General features: G+C 54.1%; 1 protein-coding gene across 3 annotated transcripts in view; it reads right to left on the minus strand.

Annotated features, from left to right (window-relative positions):
• Positions 1-3,855: 3,855 nt before the first annotated feature.
• Positions 3,856-25,560, minus strand: part of BICDL2 (BICD family like cargo adaptor 2) — a 141,155-nt gene continuing 119,450 nt past the window's right edge. For all 3 annotated transcript variants that reach the window (XM_063935466.1, XM_063935465.1, XM_063935464.1), the window contains exons 9-10: positions 23,537-23,657; positions 3,856-8,467 (exon numbers count right to left, since the gene is read on the minus strand). In XM_063935466.1, the coding sequence (XP_063791536.1) occupies positions 8,312-8,467; positions 23,537-23,657 (277 nt within the window). In that variant the 3' untranslated portion in view covers positions 3,856-8,311. The remainder of the gene's footprint in view (positions 8,468-23,536; positions 23,658-25,560) is intronic.

Below are 25,560 nucleotides of genomic sequence, written 5' to 3' on the forward strand. Positions count from 1 at the left end.
CCTCTACCTCTAAGGAGGGACTTGCTTCAGCAGGGTCCCTGTCTGTTTCAAGACGTACCGCGGCTGCGTTTGACGGCATGGCGGTTGAATGCCGGATCCTAAAGGAAAAAGGCATGCCGGAAGAAGTCATTCCTACTTTGATTAAAGCAAGGAAGGAAGTAACCGTGCAACATTATCACCGAATTTGGCGAAAATATGTTGCGTGGTGCGAAGATCGGAGTGCTCCGACGGAGGAATTTCAACTGGGTCGTTTCCTACATTTCCTGCAATCAGGATTGTCTATGGGTCTCAAATTGGGATCTATTAAGGTTCAAATTTCGGCCCTGTCGATTTTCTTTCAAAAAGAATTGGCTTCAGTTCCTGAAGTCCAGACTTTTGTTAAGGGAGTGCTGCATATACAGCCTCCTGTGGTGCCTCCAGTGGCACCATGGGATCTCAATGTGGTTTTGGAATTTCTAAAATCCCATTGGTTTGAACCACTAAAAAAAAGTGGATTTGAAGTATCTCACATGGAAAGTGACCATGCTTCTAGCCCTGGCTTCGGCCAGGAGAGTGTCAGAACTGGCAGCTTTATCTTACAAAAGCCCATATCTGATTTTCCATTCGGACAGGGCAGAACTGCGGACTCGTCCGCATTTTCTCCCTAAGGTGGTGTCAGCATTTCATCTGAACCAGCCTATTGTAGTGCCTACGGCGACAAGTGACTTGGAGGACTCCAAGTTACTGGACGTTGTCAGAGCATTGAAAATATATATTGCAAGGACAGCTGGAGTCGGAAAATCTGACTCGTTGTTTATATTGTATGCACCCAACAAGATGGGTGCTCCTGCGTCTAAGCAGACGATTGCTCGTTGGATCTGTAGCACAATCCAACTTGCACATTCTGTGGCGGGCCTGCCACAGCCTAAATCTGTAAAGGCCCACTCCACAAGGAAGGTGGGCTCATCTTGGGCGGCTGCCCGAGGGGTCTCGGCAGTACAGCTTTGCCGAGCAGCTACGTGGTCAGGGGAGAACACGTTTGTAAAATTTTACAAATTTGATACTCTGGCTAAGGAGGACCTGGAGTTCTCTCATTCGGTGCTGCAGAGTCATCCGCACTCTCCCGCCCGTTTGGGAGCTTTGGTATAATCCCCATGGTCCTTTCAGGAACCCCTGCATCCACTAGGACGATAGAGAAAATAAGAATTTACTTACCGATAATTCTATTTCTCGGAGTCCGTAGTGGATGCTGGGCGCCCATCCCAAGTGCGGATTATCTGCAATAATTGTACATAGTTATTGTTAACTAATTCGGGTTATTGTTGTAGGAAGCCATCTTTCAGAGGCTCCTCTGTTATCATACTGTTAACTGGGTTTAGATCACAAGTTGTATGGTGTGATTGGTGTGGCTGGTATGAGTCTTACCCGGGATTCAAAATTCCTCCCTTATTGTGTACGCTCGTCCGGGCACAGTACCTAACTGGCTTGGAGGAGGGTCATAGGGGGAGGAGCCAGTGCACACCACCTGATCGGAAAGCTTTACTTTTGTGCCCTGTCTCCTGCGGAGCCGCTATTCCCCATGGTCCTTTCAGGAACCCCAGCATCCACTACGGACTCCGAGAAATAGAATTATCGGTAAGTAAATTCTTATTATTTCTTATAGTGTTAAGTATTCTAAGAGCGTCGGTGACGCTCATACAGCTTTTGAGTTAATAAGGTTACACTGTGTTGCATTTACACTCTATCATTACACTAAGGTTTTACTGCACAATACACTGTTTATGGTTTAGATACAAAGGTTTAACATTGTAAGCGTCAGCGCCGCTGGTGATCTCCTCGTGGTCCCGAGCGTCCGCTACGCTATAGCGAATCATTAAGTTAGTCAGCAGCCAATAGCGTGCCTGCCTGTGATCTCTTGGCCGTGAGCGAACGTGACGCTTGAGCGTCTCGACTACGGCTAAGCGATTGTTACGCAACGTGCGTACCCTTACGGTACTTCATACGTAAACAGCGTACAGTGTTCTTAGACCTCATGAAGGGTTTTATATAAGATAAATATTCAGCTTTCACAGCAGTGATAACAAGGGCTCCAACCAGTGGCTGACTCCAGGATTGACTGTGGAATGCATTCATGAGCTGTTCTTTATACAGTATCTTTTTCCCAGTAGGACTCAGCGCTTGTACATTAGCGTTTACAGCACAACATACAAAGTAATCTTAATGGGATATTAGAGAGGACACAGGGAAGTCCAGAGTCTGTGTATGAAGGATTCTATAGTTGGGGGTCTCGCGCTGTGCGGGGAAGCGAGTTCCATAGAGTCGGAGCCGTAAAGCTTAATCTCGACCCCCAGATGAATTCTGGGAGATTCTAGGTCCTGCCAATAGTCCTTCATCTACAGATCAGAGTAATCATATGGGCAGTTAGGAATCAGAAGCTGCGTCCGGTACCTCGGGCCCTGGTCATGTAGCACTGTGACAGTCAGTAAGCCGATCTTGAAGATGATTCGCCATGTTACAGGCGCCAGTGACGGGAGTAGAGGATGGGTGTTGTGTTGCTGGATCGGGGCTGGTTGGGTAACAGTCTGGCTGCTGCATTTTCTACCATCTGCAAGTGGTGCAGTTATTTTGCTGGGAGACCCCTGGAGAGGGCATTACAGTAGTCCTTGTTGTCTAGTAAGTTACACGCATGAAGAAGTAAGGAAACTTTAGCTTCCCCCTGATTCAGTCCTCTCCTCACTCTGGGCCTGATTCCAGTGGGGTCGTTATTGCACAGTTGCAAGGAAACGGCTGTCCAATACTGTACAACTAATGGGCCCTATACACTGGCCGATAATACTCAAAGATATGAACGATCTACACCGTTCATATCTTTCAGTGGGGAGACACCAGCGATGAACGATGCGCGGCCCTGCGCTCGTTCATCGCTGGTGCCCCGTCGCTTGTGCATGCAGGCCAATATGGACGATCTCGTCCATATTTGCCTGCACTGCTATGGAGTCGGGTGACGGGGGAGTGTAGAAACTTCACTCCCCCCGTCACTGCCCCGCCCCCCGCCGCCGGGTCGCCCGTATCCGCCATCGGGCAGCTCGGCGGCGTATCGCACAATGTGTAGGGCCCATAAGATTCAGATGCAGCAGGAGACGACTGTAGGAGATTGACTCCTTTTACATACATCCGCAATCCAAGTGCTGCGCCCAAAGATGCGCCATCGAATCACCATCCCGCCCATCGCAGCGTACTCAGCCTGACATTGGAACCCCTCTCCTGGGTCCAGGAGATCTGCATCTGATGACACACACTCTGGGCTTGACACTCCTACAGAATGGGGGCGACTCATCCGCATTTTGTACAGCGGCCTCAGTATCTGCCCCCCAAACGTCACAGAATGCCGACTATACTGCTGGTAAGGGGGAACTGCGACCAATCACATAGGACCCATTGTGCACATACGCAGACCCCCGTACAGATCAGGCCTCTATCCAGTAATCTCCTCCATCCCATACAAAGTTTACCTGTTCCATTTAGTGGACTAGTAAGTAGCTACATATGGCTACCATGACCGTCCGCGTGGGCCAGCATTTTATTCATACACAGTTAACAGGGATAGAGCTTCATGCTGAAGGTGACTCTGACTGACGATGAACCATTGTTACCCCCCCCCCCCCTCCCCCGTGCCATGTTGCTCCCCCGCCTCAGGTCTTCCTCCCATAAATTGTTACCACCTCCCCTTTCCCCATTCTGCCTCAGCCATTTTGCTGACACAGCCCCGGCCTACGTCCAGGCCTGGATCACACCTATTGTGTATTGCTGGACATTACAGGTCTTCTCCACAATCACATACTTTACAGACACATAAACATTTCAAAATAGGTCTATTTGATATATACATAATGGATAACAGGCAGTATATACACATTATAAAAATGTACAGAAAGTGACAGTTAGGACATCAATAAAATAATTCTATATGAGAGAGCACGAAGGTGTCTGCTCCTCCCAGACAACGGGGGGAAACAGACAGACGGGTGATACGAGACCAGGAGCCTGCCCCGCCCACTGCAGGGTAATACTGGCACAAGGGTCATTAGAACTAGGAACCTGCCCCGCCCACTGCAGGGTGACACAGAAAGAAGAGTGACATGAGACAAGGAACCTGCCCCTCCCACTGCAGGGTGACACAAAACAGGCGGTGGAGTCTGCCCCACCTAGCGTCACCACCTCATTCCTTTAATTCTGGACACATTAATTACACAGGTTCCGTGGCTGGCTGACTTCAAGACTCCATGTCACCTGGTTTTAATCAGCCACAGAACCTGTGTAATTAATGTGTCCAGAATTAAAGGGATGAGGTGGTAACCCTAGCCCCACCCCTGCAGAGGTGGAGCCTGCTCCGCCTCCTGCAGGGTAACACAGAATAGTGATGAAACTAGGAAGCTGCCGCTCCTACTGCTGGGTGACACAGACAGAGGGGTGATATGGAAGCCGCCCTGCTGGCTAACAGGCAGAGACTGGCTATGACACATGGATCAGCCCCTCCCACTGCGGGGTGACAGAGAGTGGCTATAACACATGGGTACTGTATATGAGGTAAATATAGACTATTGTGTGATTTGTTCTCCCACTGGGTCTAATTGAGTAAAGAGATTTTGGAGCCTTGTGTAGACCCAAAGTAGGACTGCAGCAAAGAAGGCTAATAAGATATTAGCATGCATAAAACGGGGAATTGATGCAAGGGACGAGAGTGTTATACTCCCATTATATAAATCACTAGTGAGGCCTCATCTTGAATACTGTGCACAATTTTGGGCACCATACTACAAAAAGGATATCCTGGAGCTAGAAAAGGTTCAGAGACGGGCGACCAAACTGATTAAGGGCATGGAGACGCTGGAATACGAGGAAAGGCTTGTAAGGCTGGGCATGTTTACACTGGAAAAGAGGAGATTAAGAGGGGACATGATCAACATCTACAAATATATAAGGGGACAATATACAGATCTTGCGCAGGACTTGTTTTTGGTTAGATCAACACAGAGAACTCGTGGACACTCGCTCAGGTTAGGGGAGAGGAGATTCCGCACAATACGGCGTAAAGGCTTTTTTACGGTAAGGACAATACGTGTTTGGAATTCCCTGCCCGAGGGAGTTGTAATGGCGGAATCTGTCAACACCTTTAAGAATGGGTTAGATAAATTCCTAATGGATAAGGATATCCAGGGTTACGGGGTATAGTCACGCACTATGGTTATTATAAAAAAGAGGGTTTAATCGGAACGGCAGTCAGCAACTTCAGTCAAAATTTTATACAAAATAATCCTGCATAGGAGACCACAAATAGGTTGAACTCGATAGACAATTGTCTTTTTTCAACCTTAGATACTATGTTACTTGCATCACCCATTGTCACTGTGGACTGGGGAGTCTATTCCTGTCACCCATTGGGTGTCACTGTGGGCTGCAGAGTGTATTCTCCTGACTCATGGGGTGTCACTGTGGGCTGGGGAGTCTATCCCTGTCACTCATTGGGTGTCACTGTCGGCTGGGGAGTCTATACCTGTCACCCATTGGGTGTCACTGTGGGCGGGGGAGTCTATCCTTCTCACCCATAGGGTGTCACTGTGGGATGAGGAGTCTATCCCTGTCACCCATTGGGTGTCACTGTGGGATGAAGAGTCTATACCTGTCACCCATTGGGTGATGCTGTGGGCTGGGGAGTCTATCCTTCTCACCCATTGGGTGTCACTGTAGGCTGGGGAGTCTATCCTCACCCATTGGGCGTTGCTGTGGGCTGAGGAGTCTATTCCTGTCACCCATTGGGTGTCGCTGTGGGATGAAGAGTCTATACCTGTCACCCATTGGGCGATGCTGTGGGCTGGGGAGTCTATCCCTGTCACCCATTGGGTGTCACTGTTGGCTGGGGAGTCTATCCCTGTCACCCATTGGATGTCACTGTGGGATGAAGAGTCTATACCTGTCACCCATTGGGCGATGCTGTGGGCTGGGGAGTCTATCCTCACCCATTGGGTGTCACTGTAGGCTGGGGAGTCTATCCTTCTCACCCATTGGGCGTTGCTGTGGGCTGAGGAGTCTATCCCTGTCACCCATTGGGTGTCGCTGTGGTCTGGGGAGTCTAGTCCTGTCACCCATTGGGTGTCACTGTGGGCTGAGGAGTCTATTCCTGTCACCCATTGGGCATTGCTGTAGGCTGGGGAGTCTATTCCTGTCACCCATTGGGCGTTGCTGTGGGCTGGGGAGTCTATCCTTCTCATTCACTGGCTGCCACTGTTGGCTGGGGAGTCTATTCTTGTCACCCACTGGGTGTCACTGTAGGCTGGGGAGTCTATCCTCACCCATTGGGCGTTGCTGTGGGCTGAGGAGTCTATTCCTGTCACCCATTGGGTGTCGCTGTGGGATGAAGAGTCTATACCTGTCACCCATTGGGCGATGCTGTGGGCTGGGGAGTCTATCCCTGTCACCCATTGGGTGTCACTGTTGGCTGGGGAGTCTATCCCTGTCACCCATTGGATGTCACTGTGGGATGAAGAGTCTATACCTGTCACCCATTGGGCGATGCTGTGGGCTGGGGAGTCTATCCTCACCCATTGGGTGTCACTGTAGGCTGGGGAGTCTATCCTTCTCACCCATTGGGCGTTGCTGTGGGCTGAGGAGTCTATCCCTGTCACCCATTGGGTGTCGCTGTGGTCTGGGGAGTCTAGTCCTGTCACCCATTGGGTGTCACTGTGGGCTGAGGAGTCTATTCCTGTCACCCATTGGGCATTGCTGTAGGCTGGGGAGTCTATTCCTGTCACCCATTGGGCGTTGCTGTGGGCTGGGGAGTCTATCCTTCTCATTCACTGGCTGCCACTGTTGGCTGGGGAGTCTATTCTTGTCACCAACTGGGTGTCACTGTGGTCTGGGAAGTCTATTCCTGTCACCCATTGAGCGCTGCTGTGGGCTGGGGAGTCTATTCCTGTCACCCATTGGGCGTTGCTGTGGGCTGGGGAATCTATCCTTCTCATCCGCTGGCTGCCACTGTTGGCTGGGGAGTCTATTCCTGTCACCCACTGGGTGTCACTGTGGTCTGGGAAGTCAATTCCTGTCACCCATTGAGCGCTGCTGTGGGCTGGGGAGTCTATTCCTGTCACCCATTGGGCGTTGCTGTGGGCTGGGGAGTCTATTAATGGCACCCATTGGGCATTGCTGTGGGCTGGGGAGTCTATTCCTGTCACCCATTGGGCGTTGCTGTGGGCTGTCCCTGTCACCCATTGGGCGATGCTGTGGGCTGCGGAGTCTATTCCTGTCACCCATTGGGTGTTGCTGTGGGCTGTCCCTGTCACCCATTGGGCGATGCTGTGGGCTGCGGAGTCTATTCCTGTCACCCATTGGGCGTTGCTGTGGGCTGTCCCTGTCACCCATTGGGCGATGCTGTGGGCTGCGGAGTCTATTCCTGTCACCCATTGGGCATTGCTGTGGGCTGTGAGTCTATTAATGTCACCCATTGGGCGTTGCTGTGGGCTGTCCCTGTCACCCATTGGGCGTTGCTGTGGGCTAGGGAGTCTATTAATGTCACCCATTGGGCGTTGCTGTGGGCTGCGGAGTCTATTCCTGTCACCCATTGGGCATTGCTGTGGGCTGTGAGTCTATTAATGTCACCCATTGGGCATTGCTGTGGGCTGTCCCTGTCACCCATTGGGCAATACTGTGGGCTGGGGAGTCTATTCCTCTCATCCATTGGGCGTTGCTGTGGGCTGGGGAGTCTGTTCCTATCACCCATTGGGCGTTGCTGTGGGCTGTCCCTGTCACCCATTGTGTACACCTTTATACCTGTGAGAGAGGTAGACATCATGGGGTTCCACAGCAGCAAGACAGAGGACTGCCGGAACAACAGTAAATGCGTCCACTCTATGCCAGGGACATATTGTGCCCACAGTACTTATATGTCGCTATCAGGGAAGAATTACACTGCGTCAGAATCTGTGCTCCGCCTCACGCGGGCATAACATATGCCATAGTGACAGAGAACGCACCAATCAGTGTTAGCGGATCCTTCTCAAACAGCCAATCACAAGTGGTTCCCTAGGGCCGAATATGTCATCACCATCATCCTCAGGAATAACAGCGAAATATAAATGCCTCATACGCTACTGTACCAGGCCTAGATCAGAACGCCACCATTCCGCCATGTCAGACAGGTGTAAGTGGCAATCCCACAAATCAGCGTGGGTATGTGTCCGCTGTTCTAGGCATGTGCAGCGCATATTCCACGACGCCATGCCACCTGGCGCAGTACTCCCCATGTATCAGTCCCACAGGGTGTTTCATGTATGTCCTATCAGATCCTCTTGAAGAAGGAGAGGATCCCACCGTCTCGCCCTCGTCTAGTGCTCTCTCTTCTGCTGGGGGTGGATGGAGCTGAGTCCGAGGATCTCTGGGTCTCCTGATCTTTCTGTGACTTCAGCTGCTGATTGATAACAATCTGCATGTCATCCTGTGAGGACAAAAGCCACAGCATTACTCTCACATCTACGCCTGTCCACGTAGAGACTACTGCGATACAAGGCAGCCCAGCTCCCCAATCCCCTCTTCTGCCACACCTCCAATTCCCCAATCCCCTCTCCTGCCACACCTCCAGCTCCCCAATCCCCTCTCCCGCCACACCTCCAGCTCCCCAATCCCCTCTCCCGCCACACCTCCAGTTCCCCAATCCCCTCTCCTGCCACACCTCCAGCTCCCCTATCCCCTCTCCTGCCACACCGCCAATTCCCCAATCCCCTCTTCTGCCACACCTCCAGTTCCCCTATCCCCTCTCCTGCCACACCGCCAATTCCCCAATCCCCTCTCCCGCCACACCTCCAATTCCCCAATCCCCTCTCCTACCACTCCTCCAGTTCCCCAATCCTCTCTCCTGCCACAACTCCAGTTCCCCTATCCCCTCTCCTGCCACACCGCCAATTCCCCAATCCCCTCTCCCGCCACACCTCCAGTTCCCCTATCCCCTCTCCTGCCACACCGCCAATTCCCCAATCCCCTCTTCTGCCACACCTCCAGCTCCCCTATCCCCTCTCCTGCCACACCGCCAATTCCCCAATCCCCTCTCCCGCCACACCTCCAGCTCCCCTATCCCCTCTCCTGCCACACCGCCAATTCCCCAATCCCCTCTTCTGCCACACCTCCAGCTCCCCTATCCCCTCTCCTGCCACACCGCCAATTCCCCAATCCCCTCTCCTGCCATACCTCCAATTCCCCAATCCCCTCTTCTGCCACACCTCCAATTCCCCAATCCCCTCTTCTGCCACACCTCCAATTCCCCAATCCCCTCTCCTGCCATACCTCCAATTCCCCAATCCCCTCTCCTGCCACACCTCCAGCTCCCCAATCCCCTCTCCTGCCATACCTCCAGCTCCCCAATCCCCTCTTCTGCCATACCTCCAGCTCCCCAATCCCCTCTTCTGCCATACCTCCAGCTCCCCAATCCCCTCTCCTGCCATACCTCCAATTCCCCAATCCCCTCTCCTGCCACACCTCCAGCTCCCCAATCCCCTCTCCTGCCACACCTCCAGCTCCCCTATCCCCTCTCCTGCCACACCGCCAATTCCCTCTCCTGCCACACCTCCAGTTCCCCAATCCCCTCTCCTACCACACCTCCAGCTCCCCAATCCCCTCTCCTGCCATACCTCCAGCTCCCCAATCCCCTCTTCTGCCACACCTCCAATTCTCCAATCCCCTCTCCTGCCACACCTCCAGCTCCCCAATCCCCTCTCCTGCCATACCTCCAGCTCCCCAATCCCCTCTTCTGCCACACCTCCAATTCCCCAATCCCCTCTCCTGCCACACCTCCAGCTCCCCAATCCCCTCTCCTGCCATACCTCCAGCTCCCCAATCCCCTCTTCTGCCACACCTCCAATTCCCCAATCCCCTCTCCTGCCACACCTCCAGCTCCCCAATCCCCTCTCCTGCCACACCTCCAGCTCCCCTATCCCCTCTCGTGCCACACCGCCAATTCCCTCTCCTGCCACACCTCCAGTTCCCCAATCCCCTCTCCTACCACACCTCCAGCTCCCCAATCCCCTCTCCTGCCACACCTCCAGTCCCCCAATCCCCTCTTCTGCCATACCTCCAATTCCCCAATCCCCTCTTCTGCCACACCTCCAGTTCCCCAATCCCCTCTCCTGCCACACCTCCAGTTCCCCAATCCCCTCTCCTGCCACACCTCCAGTTCCCCAATCCTCTCTTCTGCCACACCTCCAGTTCCCCAATCCCCTCTTCTGCCATACCTCCAGCTCCCCAATCCCCTCTCCTGCCACATCTCCAGTTCCCCAATCCCCTCTCCTGCCACACCTCCAGTTCCCCAATCCTCTCTTCTGCCACACCTCCAGTTCCCCAATCCCCTCTTCTGCCACACCTCCAGTTCCCCAATCCTCTCTTCTGCCACACCTCCAGTTCCCCAATCCCCTCTCCTGCCACACCGCCAATTCCCTCTCCTGCCACACCTCCAGTTCCCCAATCCCCTCTCCTGCCACACCTCCAGCTCCCCAATCCCCTCTCCTACCACTCCTCCAGTTCCCTAATCCCCTCTCCTGCCACACCTCCAGTTCCCCAATCCCCTCTCCTGCCACACCTCCAGTTCCCCAATCCCCTCTCCTACCACTCCTCCAGTTCCCCAATCCCCTCTCCTGCCACACCTCCAGTTCCCCAATCCCCTCTTCTGCCACACCTCAAGTTCCCCAATCTTATCACCTGCCACACCTCCAATTCCCCAATCCCCTCTCCTGCCACACCTCCAGTTCCCCAATCCCCTCTTCTGCCCCACCTCCAATTCCCCAAATCCCATCTCCTGCCACACCTCCAGTTCCCCAATCCCCTCTCCTACCACTCCTCCAGTTCCCCAATCCTCTCTCCTGCCACACCTCCAGTTCCCCAATCCCCTCTTCTGCCACACCTCAAGTTCCCCAATCTTATCACCTGCCACACCTCCAATTCCCCAATCCCCTCTCCTGCCACACCTCCAGTTCCCCACTCCCCTCTCCTACCACTCCTCCAGCTCCCCAATCCCCTCTCCTGCCACAACTCCAGTTCCCCAATCCCCTCTCCTGCCACTCCTCCAGCTCCCCAATCCCTCTCCTGCCACACCTCCAGTTCCCCAATCCCCTCTTCTGCCACACCTCCAGTTCCCCAATCCCCTCTTCTGCCACACCTCCAGTTCCCCAATCCCCTCTTCTGCCACACCTCCAGTTCCCCAATCCCCTCTTCTGCCACACCTCCAGTTCCCCAATCCCCTCTTCTGCCACACCTCCAGTTCCCCAATCCCCTCTTCTGCCACACCTCCAGTTCCCCAATCCCCTCTTCTGCCACACCTCCAGTTCCCCAATCCCCTCTTCTGCCACACCTCAAGTTCCCCAATCTTATCACCTGCCACACCTCCAATTCCCCAATCCCCTCTCCTGCCACACCTCCAGTTCCCCAATCCCCTCTCCTACCACTCCTCCAATTCCCCAATCCCCTCTCCTGCCACACCTCCAGTTCCCCAATCCCCTTTTCTCATACATCCAATAGGATGCTGGGGACGCTTCAAAGACCATGGGGTATAGACGGGATCCGCAGGAGACATGGGCACTTTAAGACTTTTAAAGTGTGTGAACTGGCTCCTCCCTCTATGCCCCTCCTCCAGACTCCAGTTAGATTCTGTGCCCAGTGAGACTGGATGCACACTGAGGAGCTCTACTGAGTTTCTCTGAAAAGACTTTATGTTAGGCTTTTTTATTTTCAGGGAGATCTGCTGGCTACAGGCTCCCTGCATCGTGGGACTTAGGGGGCAGAAGTCAGACCTACTGGGCAGCATTATAAACCTCTTGTTAGGCTGGCAGAAGGTAATTGAGGTGCCTGGGCACTAAATTCGGACCCCTGCCGGCACTTATTTATTTAAAAAAGAGCGGGTTGAAGCGCGCCATGTAGGGGGCGGGGCTTAGCCCTCACAGCTCACATCAGCACCATTTTCTCTCCAGAGCATGCAGAGACGCTGGTCCTTCCTCACCACTGCTAATAACAAGTAACAGGGTGCAAAACAGGGGGGGCACAGCAAATGTGGTGCAATATTAAGTAATATAAAGTGCTGCAGGGTCTGAGGCATTATATTTATAGCGTTCAGAACCGGGATAAGCGCTGGGTTGTGAGCTGACAAACTCCCTCTGTGTTTCTCTGACAGGCTTTACTGTGGGTCTGTCCCCCTTTTGGCCCAGTGTGTCTGTGGGTGTCGGTACAGGTGTGTCGGCATGTCTGAGGCAGAGTGCTCTTCCCAGGAGGAGACTGTGTTGGAGGCAGAAACGGCTGTGGGAGTGACCCTGTCGGCACCGCCGACTTCTGACTGGATAAATGTGTTGAATGCTAATGTGGCTCTTATTAATAAGAGATTAGATAAATCTGAGTCTCAGAACCAGGTATGGAAAAAATCTGTAGAGGATGTGTTATCACAGGTCCAGACCCCCTCGGGGTCACATAAACGTTCGTTTGCTCAGTTGGCAGACACAGATACCGACACAGACACTGACTCCAGTGTCGACTATAGTGATACCAGATTAGACCCAAAATTGGCAAAGAGCATTCAGTACATGATTGTGGCAATAAAAGATGTGTTACATATCACTGAGGAACCTGCTGTTCCTGATACTAGGGTCTGTATGTATAAGGGAAAGAAACCTGAGGTAACATTTACTCCCTCTCATGAACTGAATACCCTTTTTGAAAAAATGTGGGAAAATCCTGACAGAAAGTTTCTAATTCCCAAAAGGATTCAAATGGCGTATCCGTTCCCCTCTGGGGATAGAGAAAAGTGGGAGTCACCTCCCGTTGTAGACAAGGCACTGACACGTTTGTCTAAAAAGGTGGCTTTACCGTCCCCTGACACGGCAGCCCTTAAGGATCCTGCGGATCGTTGGCAGGAAAATACGCTGAAATCCATTTATGTCACCACAGGTACGCTGCTCAGACCAGCTATTGCTTCTGCGTGGGTGAGTAGTGCTATTGAAAAATGGGCAGATAACTTGTCATCTGATATAGGTACCCTGGATAGGGATAGCATTCTTTTAACGCTGGGTTATATCAGGAACGCTGCCGCCTACCTAAAGGAAGCGGCGAGAGATATTGGCCTCTTGGGATCAAGGGCAAATGCCATGGCAGTCTCAGCTAGGAGGGCATTGTGGATTCATCAATGGAATGCTGATGCTGACTCTAAGAAAGCTATGGAGTCTCTACCGTATAAAGGTGGTGTATTGTTTGGTATAGATTTCACTGAACTGGTATCTACGGCTACCGCGGGTAAGTCGTCATTTTGCCGTATGTTCCTCCACAACAAAAGAAAGTGCACCACTTGCAGATGCAGTCCTTTCGGCCGAATAAATACAAAAAAGGCCGAGGTTATTCCTTCCTTGCTAATAGAGGAAGAGGTAAAAGATCTCCGGCCGTGGTGGGTTCTCAGGAGCAGAAGTCCTCCCCGGCTTCTGCTAAATCCACAGCATGATGCTGGGGCTCCTCTGTGGGAGTCCACACCGGTGGGGGCACATCTCAAGCTCTTCAGTCAATTCTGCGCTCGTTCGGCCCTAGACCCGTGGATTGTAGAAATAGTGTCCCAGGGGTACAAACTGGAGCTTCAAGATGTTCCCCCTCAACGTTTTTTCAAATCAGCCTTACCAGCTTCTCTTCCGAAACAGGGAGGTAGTATGCGATGTAATACAAAAGTCCCTAAATCTTTACCTAAAAAAATTCAAATTCAAGATGGAATCTCTCCGAGCAGTGATCTCCAGTCTTGAGGAAGGGGATTTCATGGTGTCGGTCGACATAAAGGATGCCTACTTACACATCCCCATATATCCTCCGCATCAGGCTTACCTGAGGTTTTCTACTCAGGATTGTCATTACCAATTTCAGATGTTGCTGTTTGGTCTGTCCACGGCTCCGAGGATTTTCACCAAGGTAATGGCGGAAATGATGGTTCTCCTTCGCAAGCAAGGAATCGCGATTATCCCGTACCTGGACGATCTCCTGATAAAGGCGAGATCCAAAGACAAGCTGGAGCAGGACATTGCGCTCTCCCTGACAGTGCTGCAACAACATGGTTGGCTCCTAAACCTGCCGAAATCACAGTTGAATCCGACAAAGCGGCTTTTGTTTTTGGGAATGGTTCTGGACACAGAATTACAGAGAGTTTTTCTTCCAGAAGAGAAGGCTCTGGAAATTCAGAGTTTGGTAAAACAAATTCTGAAACCAGCGAGAGTATCAATTCATCAATGCACTCGGTTGCTGGGGAAGATGGTGGCGGCCTACGAGGACATTCAGTTTGGCAGGTTCCATGCCAGAGTGTTTCAGTTTGACCTATTGGACAAGTGGTCCGGATCCCATCTGCACATGCACCGGAAAATAGTCCTATCCTCCAAGACCAGAATCTCACTCCTGTGGTGGCTGCACAGCTCTCACCTCCTAGAGGGACGCAGGATCGGGATCCAGGACTAGATCCTAGTAACCACGGATGCGAGTCTCCGAGGCTGGGGAGCAGTCACACAGGGGGAAACCTTCCAGGGAAAATGGTCAAGCCAGGAAGTTTGTCTACACATAAACGTTCTGGAGTTAAGGGCCATTTACAACGGCCTTCTTCAAGCAATCTGCCCGCCCTGATACAGTCGGACAATATAACAGCAGTGGCGCACATAAACCGCCAGAGCGGAACAAAGAGCAGGGTGGCAATGGCAAAGGCCACAAAAGTTCTCCGCTGGGCGGAAAGACATACAAGCGCTCTGTCAGCAGTCTTCATTCCAGGAGTGGACAACTGGGAAGCAGACTTCCTCAGCAGACACGATCTCCATCCAGGAGAGTGGAGTCTTCATCAAGAGGTCTTCGCAGAAGTGACAAGTCTTTGGGGAATTCCTCAAATAGACATGATGGCATCTCGCATCAACAAGAAACCAGAGATATTGTTCCAGGTCGAGGGACCCTCAAGCAATTGCGGTGGACGCGCTAGTGACACCATGGATGTTTCAGTCGGTGTACGTGTTTCTTCCGCTTCCACTCATTCCGAAGGTGCTAAAGATCATAAGAAGAACAAAGGTTCAAGTGATCCTCATTGCTGCAGACTGGCCAAGGAGGGCTTGGTATACAGATCTTCAGGAATTTCTCATAAGAGATCCCTGGCCTCTTCCTCTTCGAGAGGATCTGTTATAACAGGGGCCGTGCGTGTACCACGACTTACCGCGGCTACGTTTGACGGCTTGGTGGTTGAGCGCCGGATCCTAGCCCGAAAGGGTATTCCCAATGAAGTTATTCCCACACTTCTTCAGGCTAGGAAAGGAGTGACGTCTAAACATTATCACCGTATTTGGAGAAAATATGTGTCTTGGTGTGAATCCAAGAAGGCTCCTACGGAAGAATTTCAGCTTGGGCGTTTTCTCCATTTCCTGCAAGCAGGTGTGGATGCGGGCCTAAAGTTAGGCTCGATTAAAGTAAAAATTTCGGCCTTATCAGTTTTCTTTCAAAAACAATTGGCCTCTTTTCCAGAAGTTCAGACTTTCGTGAAAGGAGTTTTGCACATCCAACCTCCATTTGTGCCCCCAGTGGCACTATAGGATCTTAACGTGGTGTTGCATTTTCTTCAATCACATTGGTTTGAACCTTTACAGAAGGTTGAGTTGAAATTTCTCACGTGGGAAAGTGGTCATGCTGTTGGCCTTGGCATCCGCAAGTAGGGTGTCTGAGTTAGCGGCTTTGTCTTGCAAGAGTCCTTATTTGATCTTCCATGAAGATAGAGCAGAGTTGAGGACGCGTCAAAAATTTCTGCCGAAGGTGGTTTCATCGTTCCACATGAACCAGCCTATTCATCGTTCCACATGAACCAACCAGTGGCTACTGACGCCGTCGCGGAGTAAAAATCCCTCGATGTTGTCAGGGCCTTGAAGATTTATGTCGCCAGAACGGCTCAACTTAGGAAAACAGAGGCTGTTTATCCTGTATGCTGCCAACAAGATTGGAATGCCTGCTTCCAAGCAGACTATTGCGCGCTGGATCTGCAATACGATTCAGCAGGCTCATTCTACGGCTGGATTGCCGTTACTAAAATCAGTGAAGGCCCATTCTACCAGGAAAGTGGGCTCATCCTGGGCGGCTGTCCGCGGGGTCTCGGCATTACAACTCTGCCTAGCAGCTACTTGGTCGGGTTCAAACACTTTTGCAAAATTTTACAAGTTTGATACCCTGGCTGATGAGGACCTCATGTTTGGTCAATCGGTGCTGCAGAGTCATCCGCACTCTCCCGCCCGTTCTGGAGCTTTGGTATAAGCCCCATGGTCTTTGAAGCATCCCCAGCATCCTCTAGGAAGTATGAGAAAATAGCATTTTTATTACCTACCGGTAAATCCTTTTCTCTTAGTCCGTAGAGGATGCTGGGCGCCCGTCCCAGTGCGGGCTGTATCTGCAGTTGTTAATTCTTAATTATGTTTATACACGAGTTGTGTTGCGTTGTGGTCAGCCTGTTGCTGCTGTTGGTCATGCCGTTGACTGGTTTTCTGTTAAATGCCATGTTGTATGGCGTGTTTGAGGTGTGAGCTGGTATGTGTCCCACCTTAGTTAACAATAAATCCTTTCCTCGAAATGTCTGTCTCCCTGGGCACAGTTCCTATAACTGGAGTCTGGAGGAGGGGCATAGAGGGAGAAGCCAGTTCACACCCCTTAAAAGTCTTAAAGTGCCCATGTCTCCTGCGGATCCCGTGTATACCCCATGGTCTTTGAAGCGTCCCCAGCATCCTCTACGGACTAAGAGAAAAGGATTTACCAGTAGGTATTAAAATCCTATTTTCTGCCACACCTCCAATTCCCCAGTCCCCTCTCCTGCCACATCTCCAGCTTCCAAATCCCCTCTCCTGCCACACCTCCAGCTCCCCAATCCCCTCACCTGCCACACCTCCAGCTCCCCAATCCCCTCACCTACCACACCTCCAATTCCTCTATCCCCTCACCTGCCACACCTCCAGTTCCCCAATCCCCTCTCCTGCCACATCTCCAGTTCCCCAATCCCCTCTCCTGCCACATCTCCAGCTTCCAAATCCCCTCTCTTGCCACGCCTCCAGTTCCCCTATCCCCTCACCTGCCACACCTCCAGCTCCCCAATCCCCTCACCTGCCACACCTCCAGTTCCCCAATCCCCTCTCCTGCCACGCCTCCAGTTCCCCAATCCCCTCTCCTGCCACGCCTCCAGTTCCCCAATCCCCTCTCCTGCCACATCTCCAGTTCCCCAATCCCCTCACCTACCACTCCTCCAGCTCCCCAATCCCCTCTTCTGCCACACCTCCAGTTCCCCAATCCCCTCTCCTGTCACACCTCCAATTCCCCAATCCTCTCTTCTGCCACACCTCCAATTCCCCAATCCCCTCACCTACCACACTCCTCCACCATCCAAATCTCCTCTCCTGCCACACCTCCAATTCCCCTATCCCCTCACCTGCCACACCTCCAGCTCCCCAATCCCCTCACCTACCACACCTCCAATTCCCCAATCCCCTCACCTGCCACACCTCCAGTTCCCCAATCCCCTCTCCTGCCACGCCTCCAGTTCCCCAATCCCCTCTCCTGCCACGCCTCCAGTTCCCCAATCCCCTGTCCTGCCACACCTCCAGTTCCCCAATCCCCTCTCCTGCCACATCTCCAGTTCCCCAATCCCCTCACCTACCACTCCTCCAGCTCCCCAATCCCCTCTTCTGCCACACCTCCAGTTCCCCAATCCCCTCTCCTGTCACACCTCCAATTCCCCAATCCTCTCTTCTGCCACACCTCCAATTCCCCAATCCCCTCACCTACCACACTCCTCCACCATCCAAATCTCCTCTCCTGCCACACCTCCAGTTCCCCAATCCCCTCACCTGCCACTCCAGCAGCTTCCAAATCCCCTCTCCTGCCACGCCTCCAGTTCCCCAATCCCCTCTCCTGCCACGCCTCCAGTTCCCCAATCCCCTGTCCTGCCACATCTCCAGTTCCCCAATCCCCTCTCCTGCCACATCTCCAGTTCCCCAATCCCCTCACCTACCACTCCTCCAGCTCCCCAATCCCCTCTTCTGCCACACCTCCAGTTCCCCAATCCCCTCTCCTGTCACACCTCCAATTCCCCAATCCTCTCTTCTGCCACACCTCCAATTCCCCAATCCCCTCACCTACCACACTCCTCCACCATCCAAATCTCCTCTCCTGCCACACCTCCAGTTCCCCAATCCCCTCACCTGCGACTCCAGCAGCTTCCAAATCCCCTCTCCTGCCACGCCTCCAGTTCCCCATTCCCCTCACCTGCCACACCTCCACTTCACCAAACCCCTTATCTGCCACGCCTCCAATTCCCTAAACCCCTCACCTGCCATGCCTACAGCTCCCCAATCCCCTCTCCTGCCACACCTCCAGTTCCCCAATCCCCTCACTTGCCATGCCTCCAGCTTTCAAATCCCCTCACCTGCCACACCTCCAGTTCCCCAATCAGCTCACCTGCCACACCTCCAGTTCCCCAATCCCCTCTCCTGCCACACCTCCAGTTCCCCAATCCCCTCACTCGCCATGCTTCCAGCTCTCCAATCCCCTCACCTGCCACACCTCCAGTTTCCCAATCCCCTCACCTGCCACACCTCCAGTTCCCCAATCCCCTCACCTGCCACACCTCCAATTCCTCAATCCCCTCAGCTGCCACACCTCCAGTTCCCCAATCCCCTCTCCTACCATGCCTCCAGTTTGCCAATAGCCTCTCCTGCCACACCTCCAGCTCCCCAATCCCCTCTTCTGCCACACCTCCAATTCCCCAATCCACTCACCTACCACTCCTCCATCTTCCAAATCCCCTCTCCTGCCGCACCTCCAGCTCCCCAATCCCCTCTTCTGCCACACCTCCAATTCCCCAATCCCCCCAACTGCCACGCCTCCAGTTCCCCAATCCCCTCAACTGCCACGCCTCCAGTTCCCCATTCCCTTCTCCTGCCACGCCTCCAAGTCCCCAAACCCCTCACCTGCCACTCCTCCAATTCCCCAAACCCCTCACCTGCCACACCTCCAATTCCCCAATCCACTCACCTGCCACATCTCCAGTTTCCCTCACCTGCCACACCTGCAATTCCCCAATCCCCTCACCTGCCACACCTCCAATTCCCCAATCCCCTCACCTGCCACGCCTCCAATTCCCCAAACCCCTCACCTGCCACGCCTCCAGTTCCCCAATCCCCTCTCCTGCCACGCCTCCAGTTCCCCAATCCCCTCTCCTGCCACGCCTCCAGTTCCCCAATCCCCTCTCCTGCCACGCCTCCAGTTCCCCAATCCCCTCACCTACCACACCTCCAATTCCCCAATCCCCTCACCTGCCACACCTCCAGTTCCCCAATCCCCTCTCCTGCCACGCCTCCAGTTCCCCAATCCCCTCACCTGCCACACCTCCAGCTCCCCAATCCCCTCACCTACCACACCTCCAATTCCCCAATCCCCTCACCTGCCACGCCTCCAGTTCCCCAATCCCCTCTCCCGCCACACCTCCAGTTCCCCAATCCCCTCTCCTGCCACATCTCCAGTTCCCCAATCCCCTCTCCTGCCACGCCTCCAGTTCCCCAATCCCCTCTCCTGCCACGCCTCCAGTTCCCCAATCCCCTCTCTTGCCACACCTCCAGTTCCCCTATCCCCTCACCTGCCACACCTCCAGCTCCCCAATCCCCTCCCCTGCCACACCTCCAATTCCCCAATCCCCTCTCCTGCCACACCTCCAGTTCCCCAATCCCCTCACCTGCCACACCTCCAGCTCCCCAATCCCCTCCCCTGCCACACCTCCAATTCCCCAATCCCCTCTCCTGCCACACCTCCAGTTCCCCAATCCCCTCTCCTGCCACACCTCCAGTTCCCCAATCCCCTCACCTGCCACACCTCCAGCTCCCCAATCCCCTCCCCTGCCACACCTCCAATTCCCCAATCCCCTCTCCTGCCACACCTCCAGTTCCCCAATCCCCTCTCCTGCCACACCTCCAGTTCCCCAATCCCCTCACCTGCCACACCTCCAGCTCCCCAATCCCCTCCCCTGCCACACCTCCAATTCCCCAATCCCCTCTCCTGCCACACCTCCAGCTCCCCAATCCTCTCCCCTGCCACACCTCCAATTCCCCAATCCCCTCCTGCCACACCTCCAGTTCCCCAATCCCCTCTCCTGCCACATCTCCAGTTCCCCAATCCCCTCTCCTACCGCTCCTCCAGTTCCCCAATCCCCTCACCTACCACTCCTCCAGCTCCCCAATCCCCTCTTCTGCCACACCTCCAGTTCCCTAATCCCCTCTCCTGTCACACCTCCAATACCCCAATCCCCTCACCTACCACACTCCTCCACCATCCAAATCCCCTCTCCTGCCACATCTTTAGTTCCCCAATCCCCTCACCTGCCACACCTCCACTTCACCAAACCCCTTATCTGCCACGCCTCCAGTTCCCCAATCCCCTCACTCGCCATGCTTCCTGCTCTCCAATCCCCTCACCTGCCACACCACCAGTTTCCCAATCCCCTCACCTGCCACACCTCCAGTTCCCCAATCCCCTCACCTGCCACACCTCCAATTCCTCAATCCCCTCATCTGCCACACCTCCAGTTCCCCAATCCCCTCTCCTACCATGCCTCCAGTTCGCCAATCCCCTCTCCTGCCACACCTCCAGCTCCCCAATCCCCTCTCCTGCCATACCTCCAGTTCCCCTATCCCCTCACCTGCCACACCTCCAGCTCCCCAATCCCCTCACCTACCACACCTCCAATTCCCCAATCCCCTCACCTGCCACACCTCCAGTTCCCCAATCCCCTCTCCTGCCACGCCTCCAGTTCCCCAATCCCCTCTCCTGCCACGCCTCCAGTTCCCCAATCCCCTCTCCTGCCACGCCTCCAGTTCCCCAATCCCCTCACCTACCACACCTCCAATTCCCCAATCCCCTCACCTGCCACACCTCCAGTTCCCCAATCCCCTCTCCTGCCACGCCTCCAGTTCCCCAATCCCCTCACCTGCCACACCTCCAGCTCCCCAATCCCCTCACCTACCACACCTCCAATTCCCCAATCCCCTCACCTGCCACGCCTCCAGTTCCCCAATCCCCTCTCCCGCCACACCTCCAGTTCCCCAATCCCCTCTCCTGCCACATCTCCAGTTCCCCAATCCCCTCTCCTGCCACGCCTCCAGTTCCCCAATCCCCTCTCCTGCCACGCCTCCAGTTCCCCAATCCCCTCTCTTGCCACACCTCCAGTTCCCCTATCCCCTCACCTGCCACACCTCCAGCTCCCCAATCCCCTCCCCTGCCACACCTCCAATTCCCCAATCCCCTCTCCTGCCACACCTCCAGTTCCCCAATCCCCTCACCTGCCACACCTCCAGCTCCCCAATCCCCTCCCCTGCCACACCTCCAATTCCCCAATCCCCTCTCCTGCCACACCTCCAGTTCCCCAATCCCCTCACCTGCCACACCTCCAGCTCCCCAATCCCCTCCCCTGCCACACCTCCAATTCCCCAATCCCCTCACCTGCCACACCTCCAGCTCCCCAATCCCCTCACCTACCACACCTCCAATTCCCCAATCCCCTCACCTGCCACACCTCCAGCTCCCCAATCCCATCACCTGCCGTGACTCCAGCTCTCCAGTCTCCTCACCTGCCACACCTCCAGTTCCCCAATCCCCTCACCTGCCATGCCCCCAGCTTATATATCCCCTCACCTGCCATGCCTCAGGCTCCCCAATACCCTCTCCTGCCATACCTCCAGCTCCCCAATCCCCTCTCATGCCATGCCTCCAGCTTCCCAATCCTCTCTCCTGCGATGCCTCCAGCTCCCCAATTCCCTCTCCCCCCACACATCCAGTTCCTCAATCCCCTCTCCTGCCACACCTCCAGTTCCCCAATCCCCTCTCCTGCCACACCTCCAATTCCCCAATCCCCTCTCCTGCCACACCTCCAATTCCCCAATCCCCTCTCCTGCCACACTTCCAGTTACCTAATCCCCTCACCTGCCACACCTCCAGTTCCCCAATCCCCTCTCCTGCCATGCCTCCAGCTCCCCAATTCCCTCTCCCCCCACACATCCAGTTCCCCAATCCCCTCTCCTGCCACGCGCCTCCAGCTCTACAATCCCCTCACCTGCCACACCTCCAGTTCCCCAATCCCCTCACCTGCCACGCCTCTAGCTCTACAATCCCCTCACCTGCCACACCTCCAGTTCCCCAATCCCCTTTCCTGCCATTCCTCCAGCTCTCCAATCCCATCTCATGCCATGCCTCCATCTTCCCAATCCTCTCTCCTGCTATGCCTCCAGCTCCCCAATTCCCTCTCCCCCCACACATACAGTTCCTCAATCCCCTCTCCTGCCACACCTCCAATTCCCCAATCCCCTCTCCTGCCACACCTCCAATTCCCCAATCCCCTCTCCTGCCACACCTCCAATTCCCCAATCCCCTCTCCTGCCACACTTCCAGTTACCTAATCCCCTCACCTGCCACACCTCCAGTTCCCCAATCCCCTCTCCTGCCATGCCTCCAGCTCCCCAATTCCCTCTCCCCCCACACATCCAGTTCCTCAATACCCTCTCCTGCCACGCCTCCAGCTCCCGAATCCCCTCTCCTGCCACGCCTCCAGCTCTCCAGTCCCCTCACCTGCCACACCTCCAGCTCCCCAATCCCCTCTCCTGCCACACCTCCAATTCCCCAATCCCCTCTCCTGCCACACTTCCAGTTACCTAATCCCCTCTCCTGCCATGCCTCCAGTTCCCCAATTGCCTCTTCCCCCACACATCCAGTTCCCCAATCCCCTCTCCTGCCACGCCTCCAGCTCCCCAATCACCTCACCTGCCACGCCTCTAGCTCTACAATCCCCTCACCTGCCACACCTCCAGTTCCCCAATCCCCTCTCCTGCCATTCCTCCAGCTCTCCAATCCCCTCTCATGCCATGCCTCCATCTTCCCAATCCCCTCTCCTGCCATGCCTCTAGCTCCCCAATTCCCTCAACCCCCACACATCCAGTTCCCCAATCGCCTCTCCTGCAACACCTCCAATTCCACAATCCCCTCTCCTGCCACACCTCCAATTCCCCAATCCCTTCTCCTGCCACACCTCCAATTCCCCAATACCTTCTCCTGCCATGCCTCCAGCTCCCGAATCCCCTCTCCTGCCACGCCTCCAGCTCTCCAGTCCCCTCACCTGCCACACCTCCAGCTCTCCAATCCCCTCTCCTGCCACGCCTCCAGCTCTCCTATCCCCTCACCTGCCACGCCTCTAGCTCTACAATCCCTCACCTGCCACGCCTCCAGCTCTCCAATCCCCTTTCCTGCCAGGCCTCCAGCTCTCCAATCCCCTCTTCTCCTGCCATGCCTCCAGCTCCCCAATCCCCTGACCTGCCATGCCTCCAGCTCTCCAAACCTCTCACCTGCCACACCTCCAGCTCTCCAGCCCCCACACATGCCACACCTCCAGTTACCCAATCCCCTCTCCTGCTGCGGTTCCAGTTTTCCAATCCCCTCACCTGCCACACCCCCAGCTCTCCAATCCCCTTACCTGCCATGCCTCCAGCTCCTGGCTCAGTGACACTTTCTGTTCAACTGCGCTTAGTAGTTGCCGACTCATGGAATCTTTCTCCAAGCGACACTTTGCCAACTCCAGCTCCAGCTCTCCTTTCCTGCACACACAAAATGCACCTATAATATTCCGCATCTCACATGGTTTATTCCTGTTCCTTGCGTAGCTGACTCCATTATAATAAAGTAACACCTTACACCAATAAAGCCTCCATAACTCCATCAACCATCCAGACACACATTACCAAAGTCCATTCAAGCAATCCTATAGAACGCCTCACTCCACATTCCACCAGTCACCGCATCCTAAAAACTCCACATTCCACCAGTCACCGCATCCTAAAAGCTCCACATTCCACCAGTCACTATGTCCTAAGTACAGCACATTCCACCAGTCACTCAGTCCTAAGTACCGCACATTCCACCAGTCACTCAGTCCTAAGTACCACACATTCCACCAGTCACCAAGTCCTAAGTACAGCACATTCCACCAGTCACTCAGTCCTAAGTACCGCACATTACACCAGTCACTGCGTCTTAAAAACTCCACATTCCACCAGTCACCGTGTCCTAAGTACCGCACATTCCACCAGTCACTCAGTCCTAAGTACCGCACATTCCACCAGTCACTGCATCCTAAAAACTCCACATTGCACCAGTCACCGTGTCCTCAGTACCTCCCATTCCAGCAGTCACTCAGTCCTAAGTACCGCATATTCCGCCAGTCACTCAGTCCTAAGTACCGCACATTCCGCCAGACACTCAGCCCTAAGTACCGCATATTCCGCCAGTCACTCAGTCCTAAGTACCGCACATTCTGCCAGTCACTCAGTCCTAAGTATTGCACATTCCACCAGTCACTCAGCCCTAAGTACCGCACATTCGCCAGTCACTCAGTCCTAAGTACCACACATTCTGCCAGTCACTCAGTCCTAAGTACTGCACATTCCACCAGTCACTCAGTCCTAAGTACCGCACATTCCGCCAGTCGCTCAGCCCTAAGTACCGCACATTCCGCCAGTCACTCAGTCCTAAGTACCGCACATTCCTCCAGTCACTCAGCCCTAAGTAACATACATTTTGCCAGTCACTCAGCTCAAAGTACCGCACATTCCGCCAGTCACTCAGCTCAAAGTACCGCACATTCCACCAGTCACTCAGCCCTAAGTACCGCACATTCCTCCAGTCACTCAGCCCTAAGTATCTCACATTCCGCCAGTCACTCAGTCCTCAGTATCTCACATTCCGCCAGTCACTCAGTCCTAGGTACCGCACATTCCGCCAGTCACTCAGCTCAAAGTACCGCACATTCCGCCAGTCACTCAGCCCTAAGTACCGCACATTCCTCCAGTCACTCAGCCCTAAGTATCTCACATTCCGCCAGTCACTCAGTCCTCAGTATCTCACATTCCGCCAGTCACTCAGTCCTAAGTACCGCACATTCCTCCAGTCACTCAGTCCTAAGTACCGCACATTCCACTAGTCACTCAGCTCTAAGTACCGCACATTCCTCCAGTCACTCAGTCCTAAATACAGCACATTCCACTAGTCACTCAGCCCTAAGTACCGCACATTCCTCCAGTCACTCAGCCCTAAGTACCACACATTCCTCCAGTCACTCAACCTTAAGTACCGCACATTCCTCCAGTCACTCAGTCCTAAGTACCGCACATTCCGCCAGTAACTCAGCCCTAAGTACAGCACATTCCTCCAGTCACTCAGCCCTAAGTACTGCACATTCCACCAGTCACTCAGTCCTCAGTACCTCACATTCCTCCAGTCACTCAGTCCTAAGTACTGCACATTCCTCCAGTCTCTCAGTCCTAAGTACCGCACATTCCTCCAGTCTCTCAGTCCTAAGTACCGCACATTCCTCCAGTCACTCAACCCTAAGTACCGCACATTCCTCCAGTCACTCAGCCCTAAATACAGCACATTCCGCCAGTCACCCAGTCCTAAGTACTGCACATTCCGCCAGTCACCCAGTCCTAAGTACTGCACATT

This window comes from Pseudophryne corroboree, chromosome 7, assembly GCF_028390025.1.
Source record: "Pseudophryne corroboree isolate aPseCor3 chromosome 7, aPseCor3.hap2, whole genome shotgun sequence".
NCBI lineage: Eukaryota > Metazoa > Chordata > Amphibia > Anura > Myobatrachidae > Pseudophryne > Pseudophryne corroboree.